At 45.4% G+C, this 27425-nt stretch overlaps 1 protein-coding gene across 1 annotated transcript in view; it reads right to left on the reverse strand.

The window, feature by feature from the left end:
* PDE11A (phosphodiesterase 11A) overlaps positions 1–27425 on the reverse strand; it is a 441211-nt gene that overhangs the window by 47865 nt on the left and 365921 nt on the right. The window contains exons 15-17 of the mRNA XM_004701714.1: positions 20719–20797; positions 9277–9354; positions 6698–6761 (exon numbers count right to left, since the gene is read on the reverse strand). Coding sequence (XP_004701771.1) covers positions 6698–6761; positions 9277–9354; positions 20719–20797 — 221 coding nt within the window. The remainder of the gene's footprint in view (positions 1–6697; positions 6762–9276; positions 9355–20718; positions 20798–27425) is intronic.

Raw genomic sequence — 27425 nt, forward strand, 5'->3', positions numbered from 1 at the left:
AAAAAAAAAAAAAAGAAATCTTAAAGTGAATACATTTAAAAAATATATCTTAGCCTGTTCAATCTGGAGATAAGCACAAACATGCTCTCCAGTTAAGCGCTGTGAAAGGGCTTCTGATGGAAACCTTTGGGGAAAAACATGACTTGGCTGAAATCTTGAACTTTTGATTCTCTACACTATCAGTAAAACTATGTGTCCTGAAAATAGAATAACATTTACACCAGTGACCAAGAAGACCGCCTGCTAGCAGCCGCTGGGCCTCCCACGTTGGTCTAAAATATTATTACAGAAACTTTTTTGCTTTCTAATTGCTTTGCCCTGTCGCTCTGCTGGCCCCCTGTGGGCTGCTGCTGCTCCTTGAGCCTCTTGAGAGGGGGGTTTCTGAAGGCCCTGGTACATCATCCCTCAGCACTCCTCATTCAGCATCGCTTCTGTTTCCCTACCTGCTCCCTCTCCGTAGCCCCTTCAGTCTGGGTCACAGAGGGCACTCCGAGCCGACCATATCCCTGAATACCTGGAAGCATTGCCCACCTTTTAGCTGTTTATTCCCAAACTCTGCTGATTGGGTGGCTTTCCTACATGGGGAAAGAGGATGTGGAAACCTGTGCACACCCCTCTCCACCATTTCCATTCTTTACAATACCTACTTCAAACATGCCGCCCTGCAATGAAAATCAAAGCTCACCTGGAGGCGTGCTCTCACAGAAAACTGCCTAACCTGCACTGGACTGAGATATAAGCAAGACATATGCGACCGAAATGTCAGAATTTATTACTTGATCATTTTTAATTTTACTTGAATCCTGCGATACCGGAAAACAGTCAAGGTTACAGAAATTCCCCTCCCTTTGTGCTCAGGGATATGATTTCCTGCAAGTCACCACCCTGCCCATGTGACCTAGATGAGCTTCCCAGTGCCCCTGACTCTGCCTTTGACAGGACCACACACAGAGACACACACACAGAGTCCACATTCCCATTCTTTGCCTTCTAATAAGTAACTGGACTGCTTATCCCCATTGATCAATCGGTAACCAGATTTTGATTAAGCTTCCCGTCTTTGCCCAAGTCCCTGAAGTTTGGCTCCCTTTCAGCTTGCACCAAGACACTGAAAACCAACTCTCTGTCCTTGAGGCGGCTGCAACTCAGAGCAACCCTACAAGACAGAGCAGAACTGCCCTGGTGTGTTTTTGAAGCTGTAAATCTTTACAGGAGCAGAAAGCCTCATCTTTCTCCCAAGGAGGGACTGATGGTTTTGAACGGCTGACCTGTGGTTAGCAGACCAACAGGTAACCCCCTATGTCACCGAGGTTCTCCCCTCTTTATGGCCTCCTCACAGACAATAGGGTGACCTCAGCACAAACCTCTGGACTTACTCTCTAATGATATCACCCTTTCACCCCACACCCCGACACCTGGGGTTTTTTGTTTTCCTTTGCTTTTTTATTCCCAGTTTCCATAAACCAAAACGACTTTCCCCCCAAACTCCCCGAGCCTGTTGTTGATTTTACAGGCAGAATGTTCTTCCTGTGACTACAGACCCCTCCTCTTATTGTACTAATCTTTGCCTCCTTTGCTTGCGGAATGAAACGTATTCCTGTCAGAGTTGAGATTTGTGTTTCTGTGGTGTCCTGGCTCAGTCTCCTGTGGTTGGGCGCCACTGAGTCCATTTTCAACTCCCAGCGGGCTCCTGCCCCACACAGCTGTCCAGGCTGTGCTGCCCACAGGAAGAGCTCGCCAGGCCTTTCCCCAAAGGAGCCACCAAGGGACTACATGCCTGCATTCAACCTTTCAGTGAGGCACTGGGAACTGAGCTCTGTTTCCCCCAGGGCTCCGGGCCTGGCCCTGAAGGGTGCAAACCCTGGTCTGGAAGCAGGTGCTGCTATTGGGAAGGGAAGTGAGGGAAAAAGGAGGGCAGGGAGGGCAGGGAAGGGACAGGGGCCGAGGGAAGGAAGAAACCTAAAATTGAAGGCTTCTCCAATTAAAAAAAAAAATGACACTAAGAACAGTGGGTACAACGGAGAAAAATAGATCCTAAAATTGATGTCGTCATGGTTGTACCACCCTTTTTGATAGGATTGAGCAAGTGAATTGTATGATACGTGGATGAAGGTGCCAATAAAACTGTGTATAAAATAAATACGTGGCCTTGTTTAGGAGCCAGGTAGGAAGGAGTGGGGCAGCTGTTAGGATGTTGATCCACATCACACAGTAAAAAATGTTCTGTACAATTCTCACTAACATACAGCAAACAATGTTGCTAATGAACTTGTCATTGTCGGAGAGGAGGTCGGAAACCAGAACATCAGTATCACCCGATGGTTGCTATTGATTCGACCTTGTTAGGTGTCACAAGAGGTGAGCTCAGAAGAGGACGTCAGATCTCCAACTAGGACTGAGAGGGAACAGAGAAGGTCACAAGTCAGGGTCTTCCAGGGATGAAAGGTAAAGCGACTTCTCAACACCAAGCAGTGAAAATGGAAATGGGGATATGCTTTGAATGACAACGGCTGATTACCACTCAGCCATGCACCAAGAATCAAATCAAGTGTCTGGCTCACTCATAGTCTCAAATGCTGAAATGATAGGTGGAATGCAGTGAACCTTTTCAACTGGACAAACGTGGCTTAGAGATCCGAGTTTATGCCGCTTTCTCAATGACGCTTGTTTAAGCCCAAGGTACTAGGAATTTAGTCATGATAAGAGGAGACAGAAATATGGGTATAGCTGCTGTATTTCTTAATATAGCAGCATAGGAGCAAAGAAATCTGGAAAATCTAAGATGTTTGTACAGAAAAGAACTGTAATGTGGTATTGGCACATGGAAACAACTAGGATCAGAGACTTAGGCTAACTAATTGTTTAAAAGTATTCTAGTGTCAAAGAAACTACACGTCTGTGACTATTTAGAACTTTAAAGTAGCAGCCGTGGGCCCTCAACCTTCTGGAGGTGGTATAAGCAAGCTGAGAAAGCTGATTGACTTTCAGATAAAGTCATGGAAGTTAATGGAAAAGGAACGGGTTCCCTGACAGAGCGCAACCTCCCACTGCCATCCAGTGGATTCTGACTCAGAGCCATCCTCTAGGGTTTCTGAGGCTGTAAATCTTTATGAGAGCAGACAGCCTCAACTTGGAGCTGCTGGTGGGTCGAACTGTCTACTTTACGGTTAGCAGTCCAGCGCTTTCTCACAACTGACATGTCATTAAGGCTGCTTCTCACTACCATCCAGTCATGCCAACTCATAGAGACCCTACAGGACAGGGTAGAGCTGGCACTGTGGGTTTCTGAGACTAATTGGAACCGTGAATTGGAGAGTCTTTTCTAAAGACTCAGGGTCCGGGCGAGGGTCCCACAAAGAATGCCACCAGCGTTCTGAAATCGCTATGGTCTCCAGAGACACCGTGGTATCATAATGGGTTACACCATGGGCTGCTGACCTCAAAGTCGGCAATGTGAACCCACCAACTGCTGCATGGGACGAAGAGGAGGCTACATCCGTACCAAAAGAGTTACAGGCTTGGAAACCCAATCTAGGGTCCTTATATGTCGGCATTGACCCCACAGCAGTGGGTTTTGTTTTATGGACTACCAGACATCAACTAGCACCCATCTCTTCCCATTCTGACTGAGAGTGTTCAAATGAGTATTGTCTTTTGAGTATATGCCAGGCGTTACATGTGAGTGCGTGTAGGTTTCAGCCTGCTTCTTGATCTGATGTACAGGGTAGCATGTATCACTTAGAGATCCTGGACTTGGGGCTTGATGCCTAGGCTGTCTCTCTGGGGGAGGATGGGTATATTTTGCCTGCAGGAAGGAGCACAAACCACAGTTTTGGCGACCAGAAGGGCAGACTGAAGTCTCTGACGTGCTACTTTGTGGACACACGGAAGCATTGTGCTTCCTTTCTCTCATGTGTGCTTGGGTGAGGTCATGTGACAAATTCTGGCCAATGAATTGTTTGGGGGTGGGGATTCCACTGCCAGGACAAGACTGTCCGGGACTCTTCCTGCCTCTGCCACAATGAACGGCAGTGGTTACCATGTCAGCTGCTTGAGCGTGCAGATAAGAGCACCAGCTAATCTTGTGTGCACACGTGTGTGAGTGATTTATTGTCATAGGCTATTGGAACTTAGGATGCCTGCTGATCCAGTCACAGCATTTAGAAGCGAGGACTGATGCACGTTGTCTAATAAAGTATGGAACGCTGTTATGAATAGCGTTAATAAATAAAGATTTTAGGGCTAATCTGCCAGGATCTGAATACCTAGTTCCACCTGTATGAGGTATTCAGGGCACTTATCCTTTTAAGACTTCATATTCCCCACTTAGGCAATGGGGACTAGTAACTGTCCTAGTTGCCCAGGCTGTGGAAAGGCATCACAGTGACCTAATGGGCATCTAACCACAAGGTCAGCAGTTCAAAAGCACCAGCTGTTCCAAGGAAAAAAGAGGAGGCTTTTTGCACCCATGAAGATTTATAGCCTTGGAAACCGACAGGGGCAGTTCTACTCTGTCTTGTTGGAATGACTCGATGGTAGTGAGGGAGGCTGTGGACCCAAATTACCATAAATTTGGTGGCGTAACAACCTGTGATATGCAGATAGCATAGCCTTGCTTGCTGAATTCGAAGAAGACTTGAAGCACTTTCTGATGAAGATGAAAGGCTACAGGCTTCCATGTGGATTACAACCCAATGTAAAGAAGAGAAAAGCCCTTGTCACTGGACCAACACACAGCATCATAATAATTGGAGACAGGATTAACGTTGTCAAGATGGCACTTACTTGGCTCCACAATCGACAGTCATGGAAGCAGCAGGTAAGAAATCAGCAGCATATTGCACTGGGCAAGCCTGCTGCCAGCAACCTCTTTAAAAGTGTTAAAAAGCAAAGATATCACTTTGAGGACGAAAATGTTCTTGACCTAAACCCTCGTATTTTCAATCACTCATATGCACGGGACAAGTGGAGTTGAACTGATGCATTTGAATGATTGGTGAAGACAACTGAACAGCCCATGGACTGCAGACAAGCCAACAAACCCGTCTAGGACGAGGAAAGCCAGAATGCTTCTTAGACGTGAGGATGGCAAGACTTCATTTTCTGTACTTTGCACATAATACCAGGAGAGACCAGTCCCTGGAGGGGGACATCATTCTTGGTAAAGTATTGGGTCAGTAAATAAGAGCAAGGCCCTCAATGAGATGGACTGACACAGTGACTGCAGCAATGGGCTTAGGGATAGTAACAATGGTGAGGATGCTGCTGCTGGACATAGGACAGTTATGAGTTTGAACCTCATATCAATTGCACCTAATAATAATGGCTTAAAAGAACAGAAATTTTAATCTCACAATTCTAGAGGCCAGAAGTTCAACATCAGTTTCACTGGGTGAAAATCAAGGTACCAGTAGGTCCTCACTCACTCTGGAGGCTCTTGAAGAGAATCCAGTCCTTGCCAGCTCTTGGTGCTGCCTGCGTGCCTTGGTTTGTGGTCACATCACTCCTACCCCTGCCTTGTGTTACAGAGCTTTCTCCTCGTCTCTATATTTAATTCTTTCTCTTATATAGACATGGTGATTGGATTTAGGGCTTGCCAGAGTAATCTAGAAGGAACCCTGATGGTGTAGTGGGTTGTGCTTTGGGCTGCTAATCACAAGGTGAGCAGTTCGAAATCACCAGCTGCTTCTTGGAATAAAGATGAGGCTTTCTACTCCCATAAGAATTACAGTCTCAGAAACCTATAGGGGCAGTTCTACCCTGTCCTATAGGGTCAGTGACAGAATAATCGGGGATACGTTTTCAGGTCAGAAATCCTTAACTTAATCACATCTGTAAAGTCTCCTTATCCTCAAACAATCACATTTACAAATTCCAGAAAACAGGACTTAATATCTTTAGGAACCTTTATTTAATCTACCACAATAATTATACCTTCCTCAAATGGGGGTTGGGAGGATTTAGATGAAATAATGTAACCATAAACCATAAACCAGTAAACAGTCAATAAGCATAGAGTTTTGATGGCTATACAAATGTGTCCTAGTTGTCCTACAATGTCACGTCTTAAGATACCAAGGTACTGTTTTGAACCACAAGGCTTGCACGAGAGATGTCGTAAAACTTTAAGAGCTATGAACTTCCAAATATTATTAGTATACTGTAGTTACTACAGAACTAACACAGTTTATCTACAGTTCCAAATGGGTGGTCAAGGCATGATTTTTTTTTTTGTACAAATTAAACTGGACACTGCACACTTTCGGCAAACAGTCCTCTGCTCTCTATAGGGCCTTCTTAAAGAAAAATAGTTACCTTTTTACCTTTCTTCTTGTTTTTATTTTTTCAGATGTGAAAACTGGGACCTTGTGCTTAAACACGATTACCTATTTCAAAACAGTCTTTTTTGAAATTCTTGCCTCTAGAAATGGTCAACGTGCCATGTGATTTATACGTTTAGAAAAAAAGAAATCCTACCCAGTACAGAAATATTACCGCTCAGTGGCAGTGTGATCAAGACAAGGAGTGTGCAATAAACCATGTCTTGCCCAAGCCTCCTGCTATTTTTTATACCATGTTAATACTGATGCAAATTGACTAGGGTTTTAGTGCCCGGGAGTGGGGGCTCTGGGAATATTGCCCCTCCCCCAGCCCTCAGTCCCTCCACCGCTGAACCCGGTCATTAATCACCACTTGCCTGTCTGGAGATCTCCCACGGTTTGGTCACGGCTCCAAGGTCACAGGCTGTCATTAACATTGATCTGAAAAACAGAACCAAACAAAACAGCCTGAATAATCTTTTGTTGCATTCCTAAACAAACCTGTCCCAGATACATAAATAAATAAAATGAAAACGAGGCCGGCTGGCTCACATCTCCTTTCCCTCAACAAGGGGCAGCACTGTTTACAGTCCCTACGTTCAGCATCTCCATCCTGTGGGCGGCTCTGCCTGGGGAGACAAAGCGGTCACACATCTTCCAGGGGCCCTTTTGTTTGGTCCTCAGACACTCAAGGAACGCAGGGCACTGTTTGCTCACCACCTGAGCTAGGCAAGCCCTGTTTAAAATCACTGATAAGGGACCATGCATGCATGTCTCTGTCTTTTATCGGAAGCAAGGGGATGTGTATGAGATGCTAGGTACCTGGCTGATGAATCTATTTACCGACTCCACACTGATTGATGGGGACGGCAGAAACCCTGTACCAAAAGAGGAGGGGCGCCTTCATGTCCATCTGCACCAGAGAGCTCAGATTCACAGGGACGAGCCACCGTTTTCCTCCAGTTTACAACCTAGCGACAGCCATGTTTCATAAGCACGATGAAGAAACGTATTCCGCCACGGCTTTCATTCATTTGAGCACTAGGAACACTCAGGGGTGATTTGAAATGGACTTCCGAGGGGCGGCTTGCCATTGTGTCTCACCAGAATTCGCACTGCATCGCGGCGATGGTAACATGGAGAACAGTGAGAAATTCTAGGTAGCTGGGGTTCTTCCAATCTGAGGAGCAGGGAGTGGGGGCGGGGCAGAATAAGGCACCCTCTTTGTCTGGACTCTGCTTCCTTTAGACTAAAGCCAGCAGGGTCTGCTGCCGAGAAGCGAAGACATGAGCCGGGGACGGCATCTTAGCTAATTCCTTTTGGAAGAAAGAGGTGTGTTGTTCAAATGTCAGGGGGCAGGCCTGAGGTGCGGGGCTACATTTCATCACCCGCCAGATCTGAACTCCTCGGAAACACGTCTGCTGCCCAGATGGCAGTGCAGGCGTAGACGGTAGCACGGTTTGTGTAACCTCCTCAGGACGTCCCTCTAGGGCGGCAGGCAAAGTGGATGATCACAATGGGCCATTCAGAGCACAACCAGGCCATTCAGAGCACAACCTGGAGAGTCGGGCTGCGTTCATGAAGCATCCATTGCAAACATCCTTGTGGCAAGCACCGTGCAAAGAGAGACGCATTAGCCCATTATTCATCTTTGACCTTCTCTAACCAGCGCTTTGACAGTGCTTACTGTATGCCTGCTTCCGTTCTAAGTGCTCTGTAAATATGAAGGGGTCTTAAAAAAAATTTTTTTTTGAGGTGGGGGGGAATCGAAGATAGTTTAATTCCAGTATTCCATGAGCTTTTTGAAGTCCCCTGTCCTAACAGAAAATCCTGAGCACAATCCCCCAAAGTAGAGGCTGTTCTTCCTAGTTTACATGGAGAGAGAAAGTAGGGTTCCCAAGGTTGAGCAAAAGCTTCAGGGCTCTGTGCTTACCACAATGCTCCGAGGCCCCGCCCTCCACTCTGCTATTTCCCATATTCGGTGCTGTGGGGACCCTGATGGTGAACATAGGAATGCTAACACCCCAAAGTGTTGCTTTGCGTCCAATCAACTTGACAGCCCTGGGTTTGGTTTTAGTGTTGGTTTGGTTACCCGAGGGGACAAGACTGAAGGGTAATCCATTGGGTTTTGCCGTGCCTTTTTCATAGACCAGCCACAGCATAATCAATGCCGCTGTCAAGTTGCCTACTGAACCCTAACTTGGATCATTACTTAGATCTCATCTGCTTGATCCTTTAACTTCTTCAGTTGGTTCAAGTTTATTGAGTTCATTAAAATTCATTCCAATGGCTGCCTGATTGTGGAGGAGACACCAAACAGGCAAATAAACAACCCTTTGGTTTTCGTGGTTATCAGTCTTAACGGGAGCAGAAAGCCTCGTCTTTCCCCCAAGGAATGACTGGTAGATTCGAATTGCAGTCTTTGAGGTTAGCAGCCCAACATGAACCCCATGACACCGTCGGGGCTCCTTGGAGGGGACACACGGAGCCCATAGCGCCGACCTTACAAACGTTGACAGTCATACTTAGCAGCTTCAGCAAAGACCTAAACAAGTGGGAGGCCCGGGGCTGACTGAGACAGGCATAGGGGAAGGCTGAGGGATTCCAGAAAGGGATGGTGCCTGACATCGGGAGTGGCTGCTCTCGCGGGTTGAGACGGTGAGATACACATCGGGTTTGCTCTTGCCCGTTCTCAACAACTGGGAAGGCATGGCTTGCTGACTGCTCTGAACTTCACTTTCTGTTTTTGAAAATGAATCTATGAAGGGAGACCGAAATACGGGAAGGTTTGCTTTCTGAGGTACGTTTTCTTTTCTCTCTAGAACTTGAGCTAAGTTTCGCTGCATTAAAGAGCCCCTCATCTACACTTGGCCCTGTAAAAAAAGTGGGGTGCTATCTTCAAATAATGAAAAAAAAATACCCAAAACAAAAAACACACATAAGGGCTTTTTCTTACCGAAATATATCACGATGGTTTTTGATGTTCCAATCATATTCACCTTTACTGACAAGTTCGAAGAATCCAGTTCTCCTCCTGCACAAAAATCCAATGAGGACAGAAAAAGGCTAAACAAAGCTGGAATGAGATTTCTGCGTCTGTGGGGTGACATAACCACATTTATGGGCAAAATATCGGGCCACCTGAACCAAGTAACCTAATATTTGAACTCAGGAGGATAAAGTTCTAACAAAATCAATCATTAGCAAGAAAAAAAACGTTGAGACTTCAGGAAAAGGCTACATTCCTTTCTGAATGCATTTACAACCAAACCGATTAGAGAGCCATCAAGAGGAAACAAGGTGGCGGTGCAGGCAGGACTCTGCCCGGCCGCCCTCTGTGGCGAGCACTGAAGGTCAAGGAATGGGGGCAAGGGCAAATAGACAGTGGGAACAATTCCAGAAGGTTCTTTTTTCATTCACCATAGAACTCAGCTGGATGATGATCCAGAGAAGATACATTTTCTGAGAGTAAATTGACAATAAATGCATGTCTTCTCCCCCACCCCCGCACCTTAGAAAATACCCAAGTTTCCATCCCAGGGCTTAAGCTCAAAAAGACACTGCTGGCGTCAGACATTTGGCTCAGCCACCTACTTGCTGGGCAACGCTGGGAAGTTACCTAAGCCCTCTGAGGCTCACTTCCTCATTTCTAGGGACTGTATTTGCTGACACAGAGTAATCGTATGAAGTGAAATCAATGTATAAAGCATTTAGCACAGTGTTTGTACTTTTTAAATCATAGACACACCCACACACCCCTCTCCACTGAGCTGCTAACCACAAGGTCAGGGTTCTAACCCACCAGCCTCTCTGCAGGGGAAAGATGAGACAGTAAGTATTTACTGTCTCGGAAACCTGGGCAAGTCTACTCTGTCATACAGGGTCATTATGAGCCGGAATCAACTCGGTGGCAGTGAGGGAGGGGGTAGGAATGATGTTCTTTGCGGGCTCCCTTGTTGCACAACCCCTCCTTCCAGTGTTGAAGAGCCAGGCTATCACTTTGAGGACTAAGGTGCACCTGACCCAAACCAAGGTATTCTCAGTGGCCTCCTGTGCATGGGGCAGTTGGACAGTGGGTGAGGATGATCAGAGAAGGTTTGAGGCATTTGCAGTTCTTGAATTAGGGTCCTGCTGAAGAATTCTGAGGGCACCAGGGGCTGCCTGAAGAACAAACAAGCTGTCTTGGAAGATGTCCAACCAGAGAGTTCTTTAGAAGCGAGGGTGGCGAGACTTTGGCTATGCTACAAGGAGAGACGCATCTCTGGGAAAGGACAGCATGCCTGTAAAGCAGAGGGACAGTGAAAGAAAGAGGAAGAGCCTCAGTGAAGGGGATTGACACGGTGGCTGCTACAGTGGGCTCAGCTAGAACAACTGTGAGATGGTGCAGGACCAGGCAGTGCTTTGTTTTAGTGGATATAGGGTGCTATGAGAGAAAACCAACCTGATGGACTCTAACCGTAACAGAAACAACGTAAGGGGAAACTCGGCAAGGCATTCTTAAGGAAATCAAAATGGCAATGACCTCTCCTTTAATGTCTCATAAAAAAAAGAAGTCAAATAATTAAAGAGGTTTTTTAGTTAATAAATCATTTTATAGGGGGTTCTTACAGCTCTTAAAACAATCCATTCAAAAGCAAACTCATTTGTACATATGTTGCCATCATTTTCAAAACAGTTTCTTTCTACTTGAGTCCTTGGTATTAGCTCCTCTTTTTTTCTCTCCCCCCACTCCCTCATGGGCCCCTAATTATAAATTACTATTATTTTCATATCTTACACCACCCACTGTCTCCCTTCGCCAACATTTCTGTTGTTTTCTCCCCCACCCCCCACCCCGGGGTGGGTGGGTTATACATTGATCATGGTAGATGACTCCCCATTTCCCCCCTTGCTTCCCTAACTTCCCCCCACCCTCATGGTATCACTACTCATATTACTGTTCCTGAGGGGGTTATCTGTCCTGGATTCCGTGTGTTGAGCACTCTTATCTGGACCAGTGTACAAGCTCCAGTCTAGCCGGATTTGTAAGGTAGAACTGGGGTCATGATAGTGGGGGTGGGGGAGGAAGCATTAAAGAACTAGATGAATGTTGTGTGTTCTGTCGGTGCTATATTGCACCCTGGCTGACCTGTTCCCTCCTTGTGACTCTTATGTGAGGGGATGTCCAATTGTCTACAGATGGGCTTTGGGTCTCCTCTACGACCCCCATCATTTGCTTTAATATATTTGTTTGTTTGGGGTCCTTTGATGCCTGTTACCTGATCCCACTCACACCTCATGATTGCACAGGCTGGAGTGTTTCTTCCATGTGGGCTCGTTGCTTCTCTGCTAGATGGCTGCTTGGTTAACTTTAAGCCTTTAAGACCCCAGATGCTATATCTTTTAATAGCCAGGCACCATCAGCTTTCTAAAGAAGAGTTTTAAAGAGACATAGATCACCTGGGTTCTCACCACTTTAAAGTATTCCCTTCTTATGTAAATAATGGTAACAGTGTGACTAGCAGCAATAATACATGATAGACTAATTGGACCACGTGGAAATGGAGGAGGTCCCCTAGTTCTCGGATCTTACTGAATGAAAATTCATCTTTTAAAAAAATAATCACAGATGGAGAAGGTTTGGTATTTCTTGAACACATTTTATGTGCCAACTTTGTACTAGGCTTTACGGACACAAGACGTGGTGCTACTTTTAAACCCTTCAGAATTTAGCAGGAGCAACCAACAGATCGGTGTGATAAACATATCAACCTTCAGCTGTGGCACTGATGATAGTGTGGACAATTCTGCAACAGGGAAGGCAAGGGGCCCCTCGCCACAGGGACAGAACTTAAGGGCGGCCCCAAAACCGGACTTCGAGGTATAAATCACACTGTGATGTGGCATTTAGAAAATGAAAATGAATGTGAAAAATCCATAATAAACAAGACACCGACATTTTCCATAAAGGCAGGCCTGACCCTGGACAGCCATGACTCCCTTCTTGTCTAAGCCTAGTCTTGGCTCTGAGGGGACTCCTATTTATGAGTGTACCTGGCAGGTGTGCTGTGAGTCTTGGGTAGGTTACTTACTCTTAGAGGGGTTCTAGTTTTCCTACCAGTAAAAGGATAATCATAATTAGATCTCTTCATAACACATGAATTACATCAAGCAGAGTGTCTGCCACCCAGCAGTTACTCAGTGTAGTCTCACTGTACCCCATCCCATCCAGTCAATTCTGACTCACAGCGACCCTATTGGTCATAGTAGAACTGCCCCTTGGGGGTTTCTCAGACTGTACGTCTCTAAGGGAGTAGAAAGGCTTGTCTCTCTCCTGCAGAGCAGCCAGTGACTTTGAATTGCTGACCTTGCGCTTTTCAGCCCAGCATGTAACCATTCTGCCACCAGGACTGCCCAGTAGAGAAGCTGAGTACCTGGCACAAAATTTCACAGGTGGGAGGCGGCAAAGCTGGAATGCCAACACAGTCTTAATCACTGCATCGGGTGTGCCCAGGGGTCCCAGGAGCCCCGAGGGTGGCACTTAGCTTAGTTTGGAGGGCCACAAGGCTCACGGAAGGCGTCCTGCAGGGGCTGATGTGATCATTGTCCCTGTCGTCCTATGTGTAATCCTGTGAGTCACTGGAAGAAATCACTAGACTGCAAACTCCATGAGGACAGGGGCCTGTCTGTTTGGTTCACAGATGAATCCCAGCACTGACAGCCTGGTATCGAAGCTCAATAAAGGTTTGTTACGTTTCGGAACAGAATTCATTTCTTCTGTCTCGTTCTTTTTGTCAGAAAGCTATTTGTTTTTAAAAAGAACGTTTCAGCCACTGACACATTCTTATTGTTTGAGGTCTTGACCGTTGCCCTATGGAAAGATTGCGACGAGGAAATAACAAAGCATCCACTCTTGGAAAGCCTTATGGGATCCTTGACAAGTTTCTAACTTGATAGTTAACAAGTCATAGAACATCCAGCACAATTCCCATTCAGAGTCAGATGCTTCTTCCACCGATTCTTGTATCTGCTGAGACCATTTTGAATACATGTGGTATCACGTCTTTGAGCCAGAGAGGCCTATCACCCATGTGGCTAACTCAATGAAGAGAACAGCTGCTGCTGTTGCTCCTTGTTGTTGTTGTTGTTCTTCTTCTTCTGCAAATCTATGACGTGACCCTCGGATACTGCCACAAGAATAACTTTCTCTGTGCTGAAATTTGTAACAGTTCGAGTTGCTGGTGTGAAAGTATCTTAGCCACAGAGCTCCAAATCAACGTGCCACAGGCTTTGTCTCCCATTGGCAGTGCCAGGTGCCACTGTGCCCAGATGAAAAGGAGGATCCAGTAGTTATAGAAAAGGGCGGGCATTTCCCCCCATAGGGCACAGCACAGAGCAGTATACTTATTTGACTTTTCCTCCACTCCACGGGAGGGTAGGTATTTCGTGATAGGTACGATCTGGGGTCTGAGGCCCCAAGATTTGCCTGTGCACTCAGAAGATCAGAGGAGACTTCCGACACGCCACAGCCGTGTGAGGACAAACATGGGACACAGCTCGTCGCCAGTGGAACTATGTACTTCACACACCTGGTGATCTCTACCATCACATACATATCCAAACAGATGCTTTCAACTGTAAAGCAGGCTGCCTTGAAGATTGTTCTTTCCAAGTTCCCAGAAACACATGCCTTTGAAAGATCTGGAGGTAGCTGAGTCGTGTCCCTAGGGCTGCAAGGTGGATTTTGGAATGATGGGATGCAAAGACCCACAGTGCATAGTGACACCTTTTATACCTAGTGAAGGTGACACATGGGCATGAAGCACTGAGAGGAGCCACCCGGCTGAGGAAGGAAGCTGCCCACCCCGGCTTGTTGAGGCTCCTGGGCTTCTCTGCTGCTTTTGTCTCCCTCCCTCCATCCCACCAAAGAGGACTGGTTCCTAAATCCTGTATAACCATCTTCATATCTAGCCTCGGAAGCGTACTGAGTAAGTGATACACAGTGGAATTTTGCTTGTTTTAAACCTTGCTATCACTGGCATGGTTAAAGCCTAAGTATTTGCCAGTACCTTGCTTCCCTCACTCAGTGCTACTATGAGGTTCACCCCTAGTGCTACATAGACTTCAAGGCCATTTCGTCATCATAATGAAGAATGCCACCTGTGCCCTTCCATCCATCTTTATAACCTTGACCTTAATGACGATGTGCCATTGTCGGCCCAGACAGGGGTGATCCCATGTGTCACAGAATAAACTGCTGGTTTTCAATGGCTAATTACTTGGAGGTAGACCATCATGCCGTTTTCCCAAGGCTTCTCTGGATGGACTTGAACCTCCAACCTTGCAGTTAGCAATCAAGGGTATTAACCGTTGGTATCATGCAACAACTCCCGTATGACCATTCCACATTTAATTGTGCATTTCCAGAAAAATTTAGATTATTTTCTATTTTTTGGCTGTTATATACCATGCAGATATGAACATTGTTGTACACATTTCTCTGCAAATGATAGGTTTGTGAGCTTATCCCTCACGGCACTACATGCGTGCATATATATATGTACACATGTGTACACGTGTGTGTGTGTGTATAAAATGTGAATCTAGGACCTCTGGAGGCACAGTGGTTAGATGGTTCACTGCTAATGGAAACATCTGTAGCTTGAAAGAGGTGGCACCTACCCAACAGTGAAGTTCTACTCTGTCCATAGGGTTGGTATGAGTCAGAAGTGACTTATCAGCAATGGGTTTTGGGGATCTCTGTAAACAGAACTTGTGGCCGGGTCAGATAATCACTTCTTATCCATTTCATTTTGAATTTTCCATCGTTAGAGTTGTATGAGATCTTTGAAAATATCTGCTGCAATCCTTTCATTTTTAAGTTGAAGAAACTCCAAGTGAAGGAAGACTATGTAGTGATTTTGTCAGGGCTGTGTGTCAGTTAGGGGCAGATCTTGGTCTATTTCAGGTCCCCAGACTCTCAGTTTTGGCCCCCGAGAAGTTGTTGTGAGGTGCCACTGAGTCATGTGTACAACAGACCCAGACACTCCCAGTCCTGTGCCACCCTCACAAGTGCTATGTCTGAGCCCACCAAACCATCTCATTGAGGACCGTCTTCTCTTTTTCACTGTTCTTCCACTATACTGAGCATGATGGCCTTCTTCAGAGGCAAGTCTCTCCTGAGAATATGTCCAAAGTAAGTGAGATGAAGCCCAGCCATCCTTGCTTCCAAGGGGCATGCTAGCTGGTCTTCTGAGACACATTGGTTTATTCTCTTGGCAGTCCATGGTCCTTTCCATATTGTTGGTCAACACTATCATTCAAATGCATCAAGCCCAATACAATATGTCATTTGATATCTCGACTGCTGTTTCCTTTACATAAACTGTGGCTAGCATGAATCTTAAGTATATGGAGAGTCATGTATGACAGCCCCCATGAGATATAATAGTGTTGCCGGCCACTTTACTCAGGAGGTATTAAGTACCAGGTAGACACCAGAGAACAAGAGGATGTGCCAAAGAAGCTCTTCTAGCAGTCCAGCTGGGGTTGGTGGCTCATGGCTCTAGGTGATGAATTCCCCCTTCTCTTTAGTGATGACAGAGCCCTAGTAGCACTGTGATTAAGCACTCAGCTGACAACGGAAAGGATGGCGGTCCAAACCGACTATCTGTATGAAGGGCAGATGTTGCAACTGGCTTCCGTGACAGCCTTGGAATGTATGGGCCAGTTCCACCCTGTCCTATAGGGTCACTGTGAGTTGAAATCAACTTGACAGGAATGGGCTTGACTTCCTTAGGGATAATCATGACCAAGCAGTGATGTCAAAGTCACTGTGTTTTGAGAGACAGCTTAGCTGAGCATCTCTCCCTTTTGAAGCTACATGTGTATGTTAGTCCGGGTGGACTAGCGAAACACATTCATAGACACTCATGTGTATTAGAAAGAGGTTTATGTGCAAGAGCAATTGAATGTTGGGAAACATCCCAGCCCAGTCCAGATCAAGTCCATAAGTCCGATATTAGCCCACATGTCCGATACCAATCTATAAAGTTCTCTTCCGACTCACAAAGCACGGGCAATGACGCCAAATACAGGAAGAGCACAGGCCAGTGGGTTGGAAGTCTGTGGACCCAGTGGCTTTGTAAGCATCTCAGCGGTGGCAGGGGTCTCCACGTGGTTCCTTCAACTCCAAAACTCTGACTGCATCAGGGTAGGTCCCTGTGGCTTCCCCTCAGAAATGTCTCACAGGGAGGGAGCCTTGTCAGTAGAGAGTCTCCAAGGGAGTGAGCCTGTGTCCCGCCTCCAGTGAGCTATTTATCTCCTTAGCACCTCCAAATGAGGTCATCAAGCTGCTGCCTGAGTGACAGGCGAAACTCCACCTCTTCACTCTTAATCCTTTCAAATTGACAACAGATTCTATAACTACTACAATGTGTATGTGTATATAGAGTGGACAGTGCAGAGCATTAGCACCTGCAAAACATTGGAATTAGGAGCATATTAAAAATGAGCGACTGCTAAAACAAGCATTTGAAAGCTCACCAAATTACACAATACCTCCTGGATCCAGACTGCTCTGTCAGGAGGAACTGTATCATTAACTTTCCAAGCAGATCGCTGGAACCTTCTTTGGCTTTTCAAGGACAAAGGCAAGTACTCAGCGTGTGAAAAGCAACTTACTGGAAAAATCTCATTTATAATCAGATATGTTTTTATTAGGCTTTTATCCTGTTCTTCTGGCATATGTTCCACTCAGAAAAATCGCAGTCTTTAAAAAGGCATCATTTGAACAGAACTGCTAAAAGTTCTTCCCAAAATAATTCTAAAGATCAGTTTCCAGTCACCCACTACTACACTGAAGATCTTTGGAGTTTTCAATTTATATGCAGGGCACCTTTTTTTCTTTTGCACCGGGAGAAATCATCTTCCTGTATATATTTTAATCAGGATCTTTTGGGTAAATTTATACAGCTAAACTTGCAGGTATGCACACGCATTGTTTATCAATATCTATTTATCTAACTGTTCTGTATGCACTAAAACTCCATGAATGCTGGGAAAGTGCTACTGCCAGGTGACGAGTCGTCCTTGTGATGTTCTTGCACAGAGAAGCAGACATGGGTATGTGTACGAGGTGGGAAGGGGGCTGCCGGGGCAGAAGCGATTTGTTCTTTCAGTGTTCTTGCAGTCCCCTCAGCAGGCAAACCACACACCTACCTGTCAAATGCAAATTTGGGGAAGAATGTATCCTAAATGAAAGGAACTCTGGTGGCACAGTGGTTTAAGTGCTAGGCTGTTAACTGCCAGGTTGGTGGTTCAAGCCCACCAGCTGTCTCAAGGGTAAAAGATGAGGCTGTCTGCTCCCCTAAAGATGGACAGCCTTGGGAACCTAGGGAGCGGTTCTGTACTCTTCCCTAGGGTCGCCGTGGTCACTAGGCATCAGAATCAACACTGGGGAGCAGTTCTATGTTGTCATGTAGGGTCGCTATGAGTCACTGACGGCAGTGAGTGTCGATTGGTTTTAGTATTCTTTAGTATCCGTGCAGGCCTCTGGCAGACTAGATCTAGGGAGGAATGGACAATCAACCTGCACATAGTCATCTAGTAATAGTGACTAAAGGAGAAAAGTTATATATTTAATTTTGAAAGTGTATTTTCTCCCTGCTTTAGACTAACACTGAACATGCAAAAGCCAGTTCAGAATGCCTGAAATGAATTTTTTTTTTAAATGCTGGGCGTTTGCTGACAGCAGGAGGAAAATTCCAGCCAAATGGGGGAAATGAGAAGTCAAAAGTCATCCTGCGTGTTCCAAATGGTAGGAGATTAGACAGCCTAATGGCCCAACAAGCCGTCAGCCAGTTAAGCCAACATCCTGGCCACAGAAGTTGTTGATACTGTTGGTAGACTGAGCGTGCCCAGTTGTTCCCTGCACTTCTGGCTGTAACAACCATCAGACCGCAGGGCGCTTGTCTTTCTCTCTTCCCTACTGGGCGCTGCACCCCTGTGAGGACCCTGTTCCTCCTGGCACTGTCTCCTGAGCGTGAGGAACGCTGGCATCCTGAAGAGCTAGCCCTGTGCTGAAACGAAGAAGGTAGTAATGAGTATTAGGGGATGAATGTTTCACTTTTTTTATCTGTTCGCAAACCATATGATTAAGGATGAGTATATGTCAATATGTTTGGAAGTGTGTCAGGAAACTGAAAAATGCTTCCTCCAGGGGCCTATTGTCCTGACATCAGCATACCGTCAGGGAGTTCATTCATCGGGTTCTATTAGATTTTCAGGATGGGGGGGAGTAAGCCCCAGCAGTCATGAATGCTTTACTACTCTTTAGTTTATCATCTTCTTTTCCAGCATGGTGGCCACTTCTGGTGACTGTGGTAACTGAAAACATGGCACACAGTGGGACCTTAATAAACCTTTGGTGAATTCTGAAACATTCATTGCATTACTACTGCATTTGAAATAAATTGTTCTAGACATTCATCTATTTTTTTCAAGTATGTAAGCTATGACTCCTAATGATATAAAATAACTTAGTATATTTTGTCCTCATTGGGTGCTTTTGAGAAATGCCCTTTACTGGATGAATGCCTTTGGAAAGACAGACAAAAACGAAGAAGCCATTACTCAGAACAATCTCATGGCCATTGAGTTGTTTCTGACTCATACTGACTGTAGGATAGAATAGAACTTCCACGGTGGGTTTCTGAGACTAACTCTTTACGGGAGTAGAAAGTCTCATTTTTCTCCTATGGGGTGGCTGGTGGTTTAGAACTGCTGACCTTGAAGTTAGCAGCCAAATGCCTAATCCACTATGCCACCAGGGTTCCAAAGAAATCATTAGGCTGAACATTTCCCTCACTTGCTGATGAAACTTTGTAGAGCCCAGAGGAAAATGGAACCATTTCCATATGATGATTAATAGGACTGATTTAGAAAATCAATCTCAACAGCATTGAACATTCACCTGAACTTATACAATCTGAATTACTAGGTAATTCTCTATTTAAATAGTGGTCTGAGCACCGTGGCATGGAGAGACCAGTACAGACTAGCCTGATAATCCTGGGGAAATCACTTACCCTCTCTATGTCCAGAAACACTCATCTGTTTGAGGGGGATAATGGTCTCCACCATGTAGGCTGATCCAAGAAGATAGAATGAAAAAGTTATGATTTTTGAGAAGCCATTATGCTTTTGGGGGTGGTGGGGGTGGGGGTGGTGTGGTGGTGTGGGGTGTGTGGCGGTGAAGCAAGAACTAAAGGGCAAGGTGACTGCCTTCCTGGAACTTCCGCTCCAGTGGCGGTGGAGGGAGGTGTGGCAATGTGTGCAACAGAACAGGACTTGCCTGCTGTTCTTGGGTGCTGCTGGGTCGAACCTGACGCATAGGGACTTCTTGTGACAGAGCAGAAGTGCCCTGGAAGGTTTTCTAAGCCGTAATCTATTTGAAATGAAGTTTCATTGGCATATAATTCACATATCATAAATTCAATAGTTCAGGCAAGGGTTGTGCAATCATCACCACAATCGATCGTAGCCCATTGTCTTCTTTCTTGTACTCATTGTTATTAGCTTCCCATTTCCCTCCAACCTCTCCTGCCATGCCCCCAAGAAACCACTGATTCAGTTAAATCTGGGTGGGTTGCAACTACAACTCTTTTGGTTAGCAGCTAAGGGCTCAACCACACAAGTTAACGTATACGTAACTTGTATCGTGTTATGTAACCACACGTTGCTGGGTGTGGTTGCGAACCTATTTGTGTGTGCATTCCTCCGTGCTGCCCAATAGCAACTCCTTGACTGTATTCAAGGTAAAGGGTTACCAAGCCACTGGTGCCTCCAGTTTTGCTCAACTGCAAACCCCACCACACCACTGCCATCTAGTCAATTCCAATTCATCACCACCCTTCAGCACAGAGCAGAATTGCTCCTAACGTTTTCTGAGACCGTAAGTCCTGTCTCTCCCTCTGAGTGGCCGGTGGGTTTGAGCTGCCGGGCTTGAGGTTAGCGGCCCCAATGCCTACCTCACAGGGCCCCCAGGACTCCGTAACAACACACAAACTCAAATTGACTCCCTCCCATGAGTCAATTCCAACTCACAGTGACCCCACAGGGCTGCGGAGCACGGTCCCGGAGGATTTCCGAGGCTGTAACTCTTTACAGGAGCAGAAAGCCTCAACTTTCTCCCATGGAGTGGGTGGTGGATTTGAACTACTGACTCTGCAAGTGAGCAGCCCAACACAGCCACTTTTCCACCAAGGCTCCTCAACTGCACGCTAGCCTCTATTTGTATCTCAGCCTACCACGCAGACTCGAAGCAACCCGAACCCCCCACGTGCCATCCTCCTGGCGGGGTCTGGAGTTAGCTCCATGGATTTGGCCTGCCCCCTACTGAGCGTGGGCAGAGTCTCACACCTGAGTATGCTCCAGGTACTGCCGCCCCCGATGCCTGAAAGGTTTCAGGATGTGCTTCCATTTTAAAGCGGGCAGTTCTATAAATGCAGAGAGAGTGTCAGAGTATTTGAAAGCATTTTTGAGTCCTTCTCCATGGTTCAAATCCCAGCTTTACCATTTAGCATTGTGAACAATTTTCTGGATCTTTTCAAACCTCAGTTTCCTTGCCTGCATTCTGAGGTTAGTAATGGTACCTATCCTAACAGTATTCTAACACCTTTCAGTATTAAATGGGGGAGAATCTGTTCCTACTAAGCACTCAGGAAACGTTAGTTGTTTTTAGTGTGAACTATAGAAGTTGCATAGGCCACATGCCCTGGCTTACATGCAGGCAAATGGTACAGGGCCTGTGTGTCCCTTGAAGATGTTACCATTGGCAATCTTGGACTTCTCGCTTTCTCTCTGTCCAGGTCATATCCTCAGCCCCAAAGTTTCAATAAGACGAAGCTCTGAAGCTTCTGAACAAGTGTTCTTCGGTTGGTGCATATTTTATTAAGCTTTTCAATGGAATATTCCTGATATTGAAGTTAACAGCTCTTTCAAATCGGTAACCTCCACTGACTTCCCCAAAGATGCTAGGAGGTTGTTCTGGGTAAGGGGTCAGTGAACTTCTAAGACAGATGAGCCCATCCTGTCCCTCACAGCAATTTAAAAATTATTCGAGAGCCATAAATATAGTTTTATAAACAAGTGAAAGCACCATTAGCTGAATAACATCCTTTAACATTTTCAATTTTACTTCCGAGCCACATATACACACTGGAAGGGCCACACCCGGCTCTCGAGCCGCAGTTTGCCGACCCACTGGGCAGAGAGATGGAGCATCTCTCTGGAAGTCTCATGGCTGGTCACTGCTAAGGTACTTCTAATTCCTGCTGGGGATGGTGGAATTACTATTTAATGATCAAATCCTTCTGCACGGCAAGGACTCAGGGACAGGCACAGAACTCAATTTTTAAAAATTACTCAACTGCCACTAGAAAATGTTTTCAGTGACTTGGAAGATGAGACTGAATAATTAATCCTTACAAGTAGGTGGCGATGCCTAGATTGTCACACCAAGGGTGCCTTCTTTTCTTTCTTTAGTTTTATCTCGACAATTCTTATTTCATATGCCATTTGTAGCACTGATTCCTGAGGACACCTAATGTGAGATTAAAGTGATACGTTTTTGTATATATTTTAATACAGTTTCCCACATTTCCTCAAAGCTAACATTTTCCCTTTTAGGAGCATGGCACAAAATCCTGACCCTAGGAATTAGTCATCACCCCCTGTAGAGGAGGCATGGAAGCTTCTAGCATGTCTGTTTGCTCCCCCGTCTAGGAGAAGAAAGCAGTGACCCTCCTTCCTGGTTCTCCACTGTGGCACACCTTTTGAATTGAGTAGTCAGAACGGCAGAACCAACAATAATACAAGACCTTCCTGGAGCTGGAATAGTGGTTTGCACGTTAGGTTGCTAATTGTAAGGTCAGCAGTTCAAAACCACTAGCTGCTCCAAGGGAGAAAGATGAAGCTTTCTACTCCCATAAAGAGTTATACAGTCTGGAAAACTGACAGGGGCAGTTCTACCCTGCCCTATAAGGTCATTATGAGTCGGAATTGACTCAATGGCAGTTAATTTGAGAGTGAGTCTTGAAACTGGATTGCCTACCATTGTGTCAGGCATGATAGTGTCTCCCAGCAATCATCACTAGAGTGGAAGCTTCATGAAGTCCAAACCAAATGCACTGCCATCGAGTCGATTCCAACGTACAACAAATGGAGGTGCTGAGACTTTAACTCTTGACATGAGTAGAAAGCCTCATCTTTCTTCCTCATCTCATCTTGCTACGGCTGGTGATGTCAAACTGCTGACCTTGCAGTTAGTCATCCAATGCATAACCACTTTGCCACCAAGGCACCAGACTTCTAGAAACTCAGTGCTGCCTCCCACCCTCTTCTTGGCCTGTCCGTGACCAGCCACTGCTGATGCTACAACCACAGCCCCAGCTCTTGCCTTGGCTGTCCAGAGCATCACTTACTCTCCGCCCTAACACTTGCTTCTTTGATGCCTTCTGGAGGTGGATGGGTCATGCACAATGATGGGCAAGAAGTAGGAGGTGGCCAACATCTTGTTGGCCAATGGAGAATGAGGACCTGGGGGACAATGGTAAATGCATGACTTCTCAGAAGGCTTTGTAGCATCAAGCCTGATTGCCCATGGTGGTGACCAACTAGGGAATGGACCCTGACTGGGAAGCTTTCACTTCTTCTCTAGTGCCCCATTGCTGATTCCTAGTGCCTCTTCCAAATCTAAAGTACCTGCATGCAATCCTGGTCTTTGGTTCTACATTGGGAAAAGACAAGAGGGACCCAGCTCACAGGAAACCAATGAAGACTCGACCTAGAAAGGTCGTCATCAGAATTGACCTCCACGTCAAAGGGCGGGAATGGAAATCTTGCCATGAATCACATCCCAAATCCGAAGTGGGAACAATTTCCCGAGTCTCCCATTGGGGAGGGAGGATGGTGATGGTGGTGAGAACCCTGAACGAAGAGGTGCACATTCTGGTTTCCCTGCTACCTTACTGTTTGGTTCTCAGCCTGTGCTCTACATAATGATGGAGGCAAAATGAATTGCACAATTTCTGAAATCCCTTCCAGTTAGGTCCACACTTGGGTATTTCTGGGATAAAATCATCTCTGTGGCAATGGGTGGTAGTTGGTTTCCCCCTTCATTAACCCTAGGCATTGTTTTGGCCAAAAAAGTCGGCAACACTTAATTCTAGCTGTGGACAGGCCAGTATTCAAAATTAGCCTCCTGAAGGTCTCGATTAGAGCGTGAGCAACTATTCAGAGCCCCCGAAACCAAGCCAGCTTCTTGATGCGGTCAGCAGACATTAGCAGGGGCTGTAGCATTAAGATAAGAGCAGAGTAATGAGGAAACGAGTTACAACGAGCTTCTTTGACTGTGTGCCAGTGGTCACTCAGGGGATTTGTCACGTCCCTCACAGGGCTTGATAAATGGACTGCAAGTGTTGAGTTGTTGGGGCTTTTTTTCTCGCCCTTCTGAGAAGTTACTTGGAGAGTTGGCTTGGGGGACACTTCCACTTTGAGAAAAGATGTGCGTGAAACAAAATCCTGCAAATATATGGGACAGGAAGTAAAACCACTAAAAGGATATCATCATTGCACAAATCCCAAATCAAGGAATATTAGGCCAGAAAAGGCTGGAAAACCAGGAAAGTTAGGTGAAATAGAAGGGTCCTCAAACATGCAGTAGAAATGAAGCATAAAGCAATAGAGTGTGTAGATATTCCCAATTATAAAACGATGCAACAAAGAAGTGATTTTGTAATCTACTTTGGGTGATAAGATGCACATCTGAATATCTAATGTATTTATAAAACTTTGAAAATATTTAAAGAAATCTGTTCATGATAAGAGCTTCCATGTATGTATGTGTTCTTTACTTCAGGTGCTCTATTAAATGCTGTATAAAGCATTGCTAATTTTCACAATATGTTACAATATATCAATTATTTTCACCATTTGACACATGAGGAAAAGAGGCTTCAACAGGTAAATAATTTGTCTGATAACACAGAGCTAGTTAGTGGAAGAGTTGCTAAAATTTTAATTTTTTTAGATACCCTCTAAGTAACTGCCAGCAAGTCGATTCTGACACATACTGACCTGTAGGATGGAGGCTTAAACGTAGTCATTTTTATGATTTGGATTCTCAAGACTTTAGGTTTCTATCCCTTTGGGTTTCTGAGACTTTGAACCTTTACAGGAGTAGACAGTCTCATCTCTCTCCCCTGGAGCAACTGGGGGGTTCGAACTGCTGACCTTGTGGTTAGCAGCTCATGTGCAGCCTACTGTGCCACCAGGGTCCCTTTTAGATACCAGGGGTGCCAAAGACATTGTGAAAAAATTCCATTATGTTTTAATTCCATTTGACACAAACATTTTGAAGCCCTTAGGTAGATATTTTAAAATCATTAAAATTTGTATTTATCAAAGTAATGGAATCACCTAGTTAACCAATGAAATACCATATATACTTGAGTATAAGCAGACCTGAATGTCAGCAGAGCCAGCTTATACGAGTATATATGGTAGTAAGGAGAGGTATGTCATGGAACATGGCAGCAGCGTGCTCTGCCTTCAGCTGCTCTGTCCTTTGACTCTGTTTCCCAATGCTTTCATTGTCTGCTTGTTTTTAACTTTGGGAATCATATTTTACATTTCCAGGAATTCTTTCTTCTTCTCTGGTGGTTCCCATGATCATTTCTGAGCATCTTCTTTTTGTTTCATGGATGCAATATCTTAGCTCTCTGAGGATTTTAAGAGTAGTACCCCCCTTTCCTTCTGAATTCTGTATCTGCTTGTTTTGACCTCTGTTTTTCATATCAGAGAGAAATGCCCTGTGATTCTTGGTTGTCTGTTTGCATTTAATGGGAAGACATTACAAAACAATGGGGATTAGTGTATGCATGTGTGTGTGTGTGTGTGTGTGTGTGTGTGTGTGTGTTTGTGTGTGTATGGCCGGGGTAGTTGCTAGATAATATACAGTTTAGTTAAAGTTCAATTTCAGATAAACAACAAATTATTTTTTTCAGTATAAGTATGCCTCAAATACTACCTGAGATACTTACACTAAAAATATGACCTGTGGCTTATCTGAAATTTATATTTCCTGGGGCCTCCTGTATCTCTGTTTGCTACCCCGGGCAATCTGGCTTGTGTGTGACCTGTTTTTTTTTCTTACAGGTTTCTGCTTTTTAAAAATTTTCCCCTTTCACATTCATTTAGTGTCATTTTAGTGGATTTTATTAGGAGAGGATATAGTTACGTGGTTCAATCCACCAGGTTTAACAAGAAGGCCAGAGTGAGGTTTAAATTCCAGCCAATATCACGCCCAAACCTTCACCTCTATGCATGCCACGCAGTCATCCGTTCAGGGCACTGCAGCAATAAACACCTGGGGGACGGAGTGCCAGCTCTCTGCCCAGCAGCCTTCTCCCATCTGCTTAGTCATAGAATCTGGTTTTCAGTTGGGCATATGGTTACCCAGAATAAAGAATTCTTTTCCCAACATTTCTTGAGGCTAAATATGGCCAAGTCATTAAATCTTGACAAATTAAATGTAAGCGTTATATAGCGGCTCCCACAATATACTCTTAAACGATCATTTGCATTGCCCTTCGGGACTTCTGTCTCTTACACCCTTTGTTCTTAGAGCTGAGTGGGACATGGCTCGATGGCTAGAGCTTGGGCAGCTATCAGGAGCTCAGACGTGGAAGGTATATAGCAGGGACGGAGTCTGGATCCCTGGCAATGTAATGAAGCCACTCCCCCAACTCAGATTGCTTATCCCAGACTTTTTTTATTTGACAGCGCAGTGAGTCACTGTTAGTTGGGTTTCCTGTCATCTGTAATTGAACCTAACTCTAACTTTTGTAGAGTCCAAGTGCAGTAAGACTTCAGAGAAGGTGACACAAGGCTTCGGAAAACAGATGGGAGAAGAGCTGAGTCTTAAAAGATGGTTAGTTCAGCCAGACGAGGCCCTGGGGAACATATTCCATGTGGAACATGTGGGCGAGACAGCACAGAATCTTTTAAAAAGGTTGGTATGAACAAACCAGGAGGGTGAGACATTGCAGGTAAGAATGAAGAAAAGGCTGGGGACAGATTATGAAGGGCCAAGCCAGGTGTACAGGTTACTTTGTTAGAGACGAAGCCATGTAAGGATTTGCAAAGGAGGGTGGAGAAACAGGTCTAGAGGGGAAGGGAAAGCTAGAGTGAAGAACTGAAGAATCTTCCATTGAGAGGTAATTGGTGAGGCTGGGGCAGTGACTAGAATCTACATAGAGAAAGAAAAACAATGGTCCAAGGACTAATTTCTGGGAGCAAGAGTCCAGGAAAGAAGAGTAGATGGCAGCCGGATGTTGCAGAAGCAGAGTGGCCCCAAGAAATCAGTAAACAGCTCAGAGAAATTAGAACGGCGGTTCTCAACCTGTGGGTCGTTCGACCCCCAACCAACGACCCTCTCACAGTGGTCACCTGATTCAGAACAATAACAAAATTACAGTGATGAAGTAGCAACGAAAATAGTTTTATGGTTGGGGGGTCACCACATCACGAGGAACTGTATTAGAGGGTCATGGTATTAGGAAGCTTCAGAACCACTGAATTAGAACATACCAGAAATTAGTGAAATACCATGATTTTGGACACAAGGAAGTCTCTGGTGACCTGTGACAATTCAGTTTTCGTAAAATGTAGAGGTGGATGCTGGTATTCAGGATGTAAAGAGGTGGTGGTAAGAATAGAGCTATTAACGTGGTCAATCTATCAAAAGGAGTCCCTGGCATATTCCAATAGTCAGTGCTCTCAGCTACTAATAACCCAAAGGTTGGAGGGTTGAATTCACCCATAAGAGCATCAGGGGAAAGGCTTGGTAGTCTGCTTCAAACCCCCCACAAAAAACCAGCCATTGAAAACCCTGTGGTGCACGGTTCTCCTCTGACACGCGTACGCTCACTGTGAGTCGGAATCAACTTCAGGACCACCGCTTATTGGTTTTATGTATCAAAAAAGGGTGGCAGTAGAAGAAAGGTAAATTGAAAATTATTAAAGATCTCTATGGAGTCAGGTGAAAGACTCCCCCTCCCCCCT

This window comes from Echinops telfairi, unplaced genomic scaffold (assembly GCF_000313985.2).
Source record: "Echinops telfairi isolate 266 unplaced genomic scaffold, ASM31398v2 ScPeMD7_3;HRSCAF=10, whole genome shotgun sequence".
NCBI lineage: Eukaryota > Metazoa > Chordata > Mammalia > Afrosoricida > Tenrecidae > Echinops > Echinops telfairi.